Genomic DNA, 9620 nt, shown 5'->3' with positions numbered 1-9620 from the left:
GTGTGGTATATTATTTATTACCCACGTTAAATATGTATGTAAGTGTAAATACATAATAGCTTTTGTTCGTTGACAGACCAAACTGAAACCGGTTGCAAATTCTGGTTGCGCATGAATATTGATATATGCCCAAATATGGGCATTGTTGACATTCCTATGCATACGCATTAACAACATGCACCTGCAGTTGTGTTTGAAAACCAAACAGCACCGACGCTCAAGATCCTTTTGGAAGAATTTCTTCAACTTATGAGAATTCAAGCACCATGTTGTTAGTACGCAGGACACCTATAAGAAAATTTGAAAAGTCACATTAGCGCCGCGCTTTGAATATCGGACCAACAGTCGGTCACTTGCACTGCCGGGTCCCGTCTGTGCATTCAAAATGATCTATCAGCTGAATTTATATAATGTCCGTACCGTGATAAGAGGGACATCAGAGTGTTCACAAAAGACATTCATGTTTACTGTACCACCTTTTACTGAAGACGTGAAAATCAACACGCTCAAGTCTGCTTGCATGTCAGCTTCGAACGAAGGGCAGGGTCACCATCGGAATAAGAAAAGACAACCGTGATCTACTAAGCGTTTTACGCTAGAGATATGGAATCTTATTGTTCACTTTTAGGATGTTTTGGGCCACATAATCAGAAATCAGGCACACTTCTACGGAGTTTCCGAATGATTTGTATCGGAAATGTTCACTTTGAGTGATCTGGTTGTGCAGTCGTGAACAAATAACTCCCGAAACAGTGCTACAAAATATGCTTCGAAGAGGACACTGATTGCACAACCGGATTATCCTAAGTAAGTCTAGATATCTGTCCAGATAGTTTAAACTGACTTCATTCAACCACGCTTATCCTTTTACGTTAAATCAAATCGGAAGTTACGAAAGTAGCCGGATGCGTCACGCTCATTGGGACCCTCGATCTATTGAACGGTAGTCGTACATTTTAAATGGATATAGCTCGATCATATAATGTCTGTTTAACATTTAACTGTTGAACACAAATGAAATATATATATTACAAATAAATTTATTTATTGTGATTTTTGTAACGAAGTATTAAATAAAGTTATATTTTAATGTTGGTTAGGTTTGTTTCAGGATGTTAAAGTAACAAAATCCAAAAAGAGGAACCAATGGCTGAGGTCCTCCCCTAAAGACATAAAGTGAGAAATAAACCTTAGTTTATTTTAATTTAAACGGCAATGCCATGGCATCTGATTTACTGTCCATTTATTTAACAGTCAAGGGGAGACAATCCAGACTGTCAGTGGCTGATTATGCTGTAAGCGGTATTTGTTTTTTTATTGTTGCAAGGGACACGTCACAGGCGCCAAACGTAACTTGCAAACTACACGTTGTGCAGGTGATTTTTCTCAGTTTGTTTGTTTAAATTCACTCAAAGAAGAATGTCTGTGAATAAAAAGGCGAAGGAAACGAACAGCCAAGTCAGTTCGACTTTCGACAATGGTGCAGTGACAGCCATCTGAACAGTAAGACCGCACAAATTTTGAATGACGAAGACATTGATAGTCCAGTTGCGTTGTGCTTGATGTCACTAGATGACATTACTGAACTAAGATTGTCCGTAGGTCAGCGGAACATCCTAATTCAAGCAATAAAACAGTTGAAATCGCCGCAACCAGTACAGTCGCTGCCGTCGCCTGTCACAACAAAAATACTTGCGGGTGACAAACAGTTGAGTGACCTTGTAAACAGCTTGTCGGATGTACACCTCAAAGACTTCCTCGACCACACCACATCGTTAGACATGGGACAACCCGGAAATGCTTCACTACAGGGACGAGGTGAGAAACCACTTCTAATTCCTGACTTTGTTCCTAAGCCCAGGTCATCAATGACCAGCGAAGAGACGCCTATAGTAGGTGATGGGTCAGCACAGCTGTATCTAAGGTCGTCGAGGGGGAAACCCCTTCCAGAACATGTGCCATTATCACAGTGGGTTTCAGCCAATGTCCGTATTTTGTCAAAATTGATCGACCACAGGAAAGCAGGTATTGATGAAATTAAGGACTATCTGGAATACTCAGCTCAAATTGGGGATCTCTGTCAAACATATACTATCCCTTCAATTATGCTTCTTGACAACGCACACAGATTGAGACAAGCACAGACCCAGTGCGGCTGGAGTGAAATATCGTTCCATGACCTATTCTACTTTTTAGAAAAGAGAACATTCCAACCCCGAAAAGCAAACTCATTTCAGAATGCCCATTCCAGCTCTCAAGGTGACAATCGTCCAACAGATGAGTCAGGCAGATCCATTTGCATTAATTACCAGCACCCCTCGGGTTGTAAGTTCCCAAACTGCAAGTATGCACACACATGTATAGTACCAGGCTGCAAGCAAAGGCATCCCCAGTTTGAACACCAGGATATCCCACCACGGTTTCGTACCTATAAACAATAAAGTCTCCAGCCCAATAGGGAATTGTACTAACGTGTGGGAAAGGGAATTAGAAGAAGACAGTGATTGTGAGTTTTTGATTGATGGGATCAAAAATGGTTTCTGGATTATTGAAAAATGTAACAATTAGTGATGTTCTTTGTAAAAACTACAAGTCTGCCACAGATGAGTCTGTACGAACAGTTGTTGAAGACCAAATTTCAGAGGAAATCAGCCGAGGCAATTATGTTATTGTAGACAGAAAACCAAAGCTTGTTAGTAGCTTGGGAGCAATACCAAAAGGCACTGGGAAGGTACGCTTAATTCATGATTGCTCTAGACCATGTGATCTCAGCCTCAATGATTATGCAACGACACAATCTTTTAAATATCAAACCATTGACGAAGCAATCAAACTTCTGCCGAGGGGTGGATACATGGCAAAACTGGATCTGAAAAATGCTTACCGTGTGGTGCCGTTACATCCTGACTGCTATGAAGCTACCGGCCTGCTGTGGCAGTTCAAAAACTCAAGACTTCCAGTCTACATGATTGACACAAAGCTCCCATTTGGAGCTTCCAAGAGCCCTGAGATATTTAGCCGTTTGTCGTCATCTTATCGTAGAATGTTAAGGCGCAGAGGTTTTGTGGTAGTTGTATACCTTGATGATTTTCTATGCATTGCAAAAACAAACTCTGAGTGTTGGAAAGCCTTCAGGACATTGAGAAGATTATTGACCGATCTAGGTTTTGCTATAAATGAAAGCAAAACGGTTGAACCTACTCAGAAACTGACTTTCCTAGGGATAGAGATTGACTCTACTACCTGTACCTTATCCTTACCTGCGGATAAATTGCTTGACTTGAAGCACATTAGGGAAGTGGGTGACGAAAAAGAAAGCAACAAAGCGTCAACTTCAGGAAATTGTAGGTAAATTGAATTGGGCAGCACAGGTAGTTCATTGAGGGCGCACATTTATGCGCAGATTAATTGACTTATGTAATACCCTTAAAAAACCCAATCACCATACCAGGCTGAATGTATGCGCAAAGGCTGATATCAAGTGGTGGCATGAATTTTGTGAATGTTTTAATGGTACTGTGAAATTTATTGAAAATGAACCGGTGCCCGCAGCAAAGTTCTCCACGGATGCCTGCAGTGATGGTGGCGCAGCATGTTTCGGCCCTGACTGGGTCTATTATAATTGGCATACAGACTTCCCATTTGTTGAACATTTACACATCAATGTGAAAGAGTTGTTCACTGTGTATTTAGCAGTCAAACGCTGGTGTGTAACCTGGACAGACAAACATATCATTGTCTACACAGACAATACTTATACTATGCATACCCTTAACAAAGGTACTAGTCGTGACCGATTAGCCATGCGTTGGCTGCGCAAGATATTCTGGTTTTCTGCTGTGTATAACTTTAAATTTTCAGCCAGATATATCCCAGGCAAAGATAACCTTGCAGCTGACTCTCTGAGCAGGTTGCACAATGTTACATTTCTTTATAAATCAATACAGTTTATTCCGTTCTATTGGTTGTGTTGTGAAACTTGTTACAGGAAGTATATTCTAGTGCCAGCATCCTCACACGTATCCAAACTAACTTTGTCCTATCTACAGGGCAAGTGGCTCAACAGTGGCGACACCTATATAGCGAGATGCAGCAGTTTCGACGGGCAACATATGCCGAAACTACTAAGCGCACATATTCCTCAATGAAAACTGCATATCTGAGATTCTGTCTGTACTTTAGTAGGACACCAGTTCCAGCCGACCGCATGACAGTACTGCTTTACAGAGTGTTCCTAACAAGATCCCCTTCAGCAACTAGTATTCCAGGATATATGAATATCATTCGCCTGCTTCATCTTGAGGTGGGGTTACCAAACCCCTTGGAGACATGGGAACAAAAGGCCCTGCACAAAGGTATCTTAAGACTAAAAGGTACACCAACGAAACAAAAACTTCCTATAACACCAGATATACTAAGGCGGATGCACAGTCATATGGACATGTCAGAACCATTCCTGGTAGCTTTTTGGGCAGCCTGCATCATTGCGTTTTTCTGTTTCTTGAGGAAATCTACCATGCTCCCTGAAACTAGAGGCAGTGGTTCAAGAAAGCAGACCTACTTGAGTCTGCACGATGCCAAGATTTCCCCTGACAAAGATAGTGCCATGATTACTGTCAGACACACAAAAACTATACAGTTTGGTCAGCGAGTGTTAAAGTTACCGCTGGCTAGGGTACCCGACTCTGTGCTTTGTCCTGTTAAAGCACTTGAACATTTGCTTTCACAATATAGTGAAGAACTTCAACATTCAAATGCACCTTTGTTTTCATATGTGGACAGAAGTGGAGTCCTCAAGAGTTTAACTTACAAAAGTTTTGTTAAAACATTGAAATATTATCTGGACAAATGTGGTTATGATTCTGGTGCATACAGCGGTCACTCTTTCCGCAGAGGCGGATGTTCCTATGCATTTGACATTGGCATTCCACCCTTGCTTATAAAGCTACGTGGTGATTGGCGCTCCAATGCATATGAGCGCTATGTTACAGTGTATGATGCAATGCATGAGAAACTTGCTCAATCTCTCAGTGCAGGGATAGTGAACTAAGTCAAACCACAGAACTTTCACCAGGTTATTCCTCTTGGGGGGTTTGGAGGTTTTATGTTTCGATTAAACATTTGTCATTATTAAATGACCTTTGCCCCCAAGAGGAATCGTTTGTTTTCCTTTTCCAGCCCATATGGCACTAGCGCTGGGTTTCTTGTTGTTTGTCGTTTAAGACAATTACTTTGTCCGTGTGCTACTAGCATATCAACCAAGGATTGGATGATGGAGTTTAAGTGAGAAATAAACCTTAGTTTATTTTAATTTAAACGGCAATGCCATGGCATCTGATTTACTGTCCATTTATTTAACAGTCAAGGGGAGACAATCCAGACTGTCAGTGGCTGATTATGCTGTAAGCGGTATTTGTTTTTTTATTGTTGCAAGGGACACGTCACAGGCGCCAAACGTAACTTGCAAACTACACGTTGTGCAGGTGATTTTTCCTAGTCTGTTTGTTACCCACCCTCCCACCCGGAGGTTTTATGTTTCGATTAAACATTTGTCATTATTAAATGACCTTTGCCCCCAAGAGGAATCGTTTGTTTTCCTTTTCCAGCCCATATGGCACTAGCGCTGAGTTTCTTGTTGTTTGTCGTTTAAGACAATTACTTTGTCCGTGTGCTACTAGCATATCAACCAAGGATTGGATGATGGAGTTTAAGAAGATGTAAAGTTACAAATATGGAATTTTAAGACATTACTTTACTGAATATTGCCACATTGAAATATGTTTGTATAGCCTTTAAAACAAACCAGAATGATTTGACGTTTCTTCTCGATGCTTCCCACTAGTTGGACTATGGTCATTTCCGCTTATATACATTGTTGTGGCGTATTGAGCAGTTTGTTCAGTGTGGGTCTTCAACCCTTTTCCAGTAGATTATCATTTATCATGTTTGCTCTGAAATTATTTAGGAATAAACAGAATAAAATAAGCAGTGTGTGTGTGTGTGTGTGTGTGTGTGTGTGTGTGTGTGTGTGTGTGTGTGTGTGTGTGTGTGTGTGTGTGTGTGTGTGTGTGTGTGTTTTGTCTCCTGTTTGCAAGTGCGTGTCACTGAATTACATCCGGACCCAACACATTGTTTTCATTGAGTCCTGTAAGGTGGGATGTGGATGAGGTTGGCTGTAAATGTTTGCTCTGTCCCATCCAGGACCTCTATCCAGCAATCTCCGGCGACATGTAATTATCACTGACAGTTGTAAATGGTACTGAAAACTCAGCACCAGCTGCCACCAGTATGTTGTTCCTCATCTGTTATATGATACATGATTGATGATAGAAACATGATTGATCTAAGAATATGTTTTAAGGCGGTTTATTTACATGAGGTTTTAGTCGTTTGTCCATCCAATGACCATGTACTGGGTTTGCAGTGAAGAACAATTTGGGCCGAAGCCTACTTCGAAATTAGGGGATGAGATGGCAGTGATGCCCATCAGGTGGCCACACCGGGGTATCATTGGGTCCCAAAGGTATATACTACTTTAACAGAGGACAGCTTGATATATATACATGACTGTAAATCGTGACTTCCGTTACTATATTCACAGTGTAATATTATGGTAATTGCTCAGTAAATCCCTTATCGACGTTAATGTCATATTCAAAGCTTAATAAAATAATAAAAGGAACCAACACTCCTTGAAAGGTAGTCTTATGTGTCATTGATTGAAAGTGATAATTGGCTGATTCTCATTACATCCAAAAGGCGTGGATTCTATAGAGCTAATTAGAGCTAACAAGTAAGGGTGAAACGATATACCGATATTCCGATCCATCGCGATACTTGACCCACGATACGATATGCGATAAACGTGGGCCCATTTATCGATACGCCACGATACGGAACGCAAATCTCAAGTACAGCGTTTCCTCGGTATTGTGCCTTTGAATAAACCGCTAACTTAGTTATAGCGCGCTAATGCATGGCTCCCAAAAACGTAATTACATTTTTAATAAGCTCAGGTTTTACACCGACAGATGTTTTTCCCCATCTCATAAAACATTATCAGCTGATCACCGCAAGCACATAACACCGAAAATACCAGCCAGCCAATCCGTACTGAAGTACGCAATTCAATACCATTATTATACTATCTTGTTATTAAAACGTGTTCATTCTATATCTGGACTTGTGTTTGTAATATATTTTATTATTTTAATTCAAAATTTCATTTAATATTGCTTTCATTAAGTTATGTGAAATCATGTGTTAAGAGATACAGCAACCAGGGTCAGATTACTGCTTTTGAAGCATTGAAACGAACTTTAGTTGCTACAGAATGGATACATATATTAAAAATGCCATACTTTGAGTCGTTAAAAGTCATATTTGTGGCAATTTGGCTAATATATGTCAACATAACGTTATCGCAATCGAAATACATGTAGCACGGGAAGTCCCGAGGGTGACTGGTCAAATTGTTCCATACGTAAAAATATCCTGCAACAGCAATCACCAGTACCAAAATGCTACACTTGTGGTTCTTATAATTATAAATATATAATTATATAGTAAAAGCTGCAACTAAGGTAACACGATGTTGGAATAAATTATTCCTGATAAAACAATAATTTCAGATACAATTTCTTGAGATATCGAGATACTTATCGTATCGTGACCAGAATATCGAGATGCGTATCGTATCGTGACCTTCCTGTATCATTGCAGCCCTAGCAACAAGTTAAACTCAAATACAGCGACTATTGAAGTGCTGTTGAATCTATCGTCATAACAATTTAACAATTACAAAGTGCACCCCCATAAAAGCTGGCCTGAAGTGACGGATACGAACAGGAACAGACCTACCTTGGCAATCGTTCTTCTGTCCAGCTGTATGCTGGATACCCCTCACTGCACCTTTGTTTGCAATAGAAGTAGGTCACACAAATTCATAAACAATAAAGTTATATACTGAACAACAAAAGTTCCTGTGACAATGAATAAGATGTAATGCCAAGTTATGTTTTACCAAATCTGAAACAATTTCGGTCTGCAACAGATAAAAGTCTCCTGTAAGTGTTCAAATGGTGCAATTTGCCATACTGACTTCAGAAAATGCGTGATTTCATAAAACAACATGAACATGCCAAAATGTCAACTTGCAAATCAATAGCGTGTGTGTCCAACTCTGGTTTGGGATGCAAGCAACACATCTTCGTCGCATGGAATAGACCAGGCGTCGCACAAAGTGCTGTGGGATATCTGTCCATATCTCTTGGAATATGTTTCGAAGTTCCTGGAGTGTCTGTGGAACACGTGGTTGACGTCGAAGGGGCCGATCCATCTCATCCCACATGTGCTCGATTGGTGAGAGATCAGGGGAGCGAGCCGGCAAGGGGATGACATTCACGTTGTTTTGTTGAAGAGAATCCTGAACAAGTCATATGAGCCATATGAGGCCGGGCGTTGTCATGTTGAAAGATAATGCCTGGGCCATGACGACGCACAAACGGTAGAACAACAGGGCCGATGATCTCGTCGCGGTAGCGCTGTCCATTGAGATTTCCCTCTAACACTATCAAACGGGTCCTCTGTCTTGATGTAATCACACCCCATACCATAACGCTGCCGTCCTCCAACCGACGTTATTATTGACGTAACGTTCACCTTGACGTTGGTACACTCGAATCCGTCCATCGCTTTGGTTGAGGTAAAAAACGAGAATCGTCAGTGAATAGAACTTGTCCCCACTGCATGGCCGTCTAGCGTAGACGCTGTCTGCACTACTGTAGACGTGCTTGACAGGGGTTTCCTGTCAAAATGGGACGTCTGGCGGGCCTTCTGGTGACAATCCCTGCACATCAAAGGCCGGGGATGCTTCTTGTAGTCACTGTTGCTGGCTGGAATCGATTTCGTAGGTGTGTTGTTCAAATTCAGCTGTCTTGTCGTTTATTGGTTACGCGTGGCCTGCCACTCCGAGGATGATCTCTGAATGCATTCGTCTATTGTCATAAACACCAAATGGTGTTTCTGTGGACGTTAAATTGTCTTGCAACATCACGTTGACTCGATCCCATACCAATGGCTCGCAGACGCTCATTTTCGGACAGGCGTGGCATTTCGTAATGTTAAATAATTGCGTAATATTGTTGTTTTTCTGAGTGGCTGTTGTCAGAACGATGCTAAATAGTGCATATGGAATCCCATCAACGCACATTTTATTTATGCCCACTCTTGGGCAGTGAAATGCATGGGACTTGCATAAAAGTCAACTTTTGCATGGAATGCATGCTTTTCTGTAACAGTGACGTTTTTGTGACTTGATTCCATACATGTACTACAATATTGAAAACCAAAGTTTACTTGTTTGAACAATACACTAAAATATTGGTGTCACTTTTGTTGTTGAGTATATTTTGACCTTTGATTACTTACAGGACTCTGATTACAGAGGACAGCTTGATGTGCATGACTGTGAACTGTGACCTTCGATTTACCTCTTATAAAATACTATATTCACGTTGTAACAGGAGGACAATTGTTCTTTGGACACCATATAAACGTTTATGTGATTGACAAAGCTAAATGAAATAAAAAAAGAACCAGCTGTTACAAGTACAGTGTTC

General features: G+C 40.9%; 1 protein-coding gene across 1 annotated transcript; it reads left to right on the top strand.

Annotated features, from left to right (window-relative positions):
- The first annotated feature begins 4087 nt into the window (after positions 1 to 4087).
- Positions 4088 to 5050, top strand: LOC139461847 (uncharacterized). Its single transcript, XM_071243328.1, has one exon. The coding sequence runs from the start codon at positions 4088 to 4090 to the stop codon at positions 5048 to 5050; it is 963 nt and encodes a 320-aa protein (XP_071099429.1).
- Positions 5051 to 9620: the final 4570 nt, after the last annotated feature.

The sequence above is a fragment of the Haliotis cracherodii genome, unplaced genomic scaffold (genome assembly GCF_022045235.1).
Source record: "Haliotis cracherodii isolate W230 unplaced genomic scaffold, xgHalCrac1.p SCAF_1, whole genome shotgun sequence".
Taxonomy (NCBI): Eukaryota; Metazoa; Mollusca; class Gastropoda; order Lepetellida; family Haliotidae; genus Haliotis; species Haliotis cracherodii.
This window is presented reverse-complemented; position numbering and strand designations above follow the sequence as displayed.

Coding starts and splice junctions, on each gene's coding strand:
- LOC139461847 (XM_071243328.1), top strand. CDS start 4,088: ATGCAGCAGTTTCGACGGGCAACATATGCCGAAACTACTAAGCGCACA.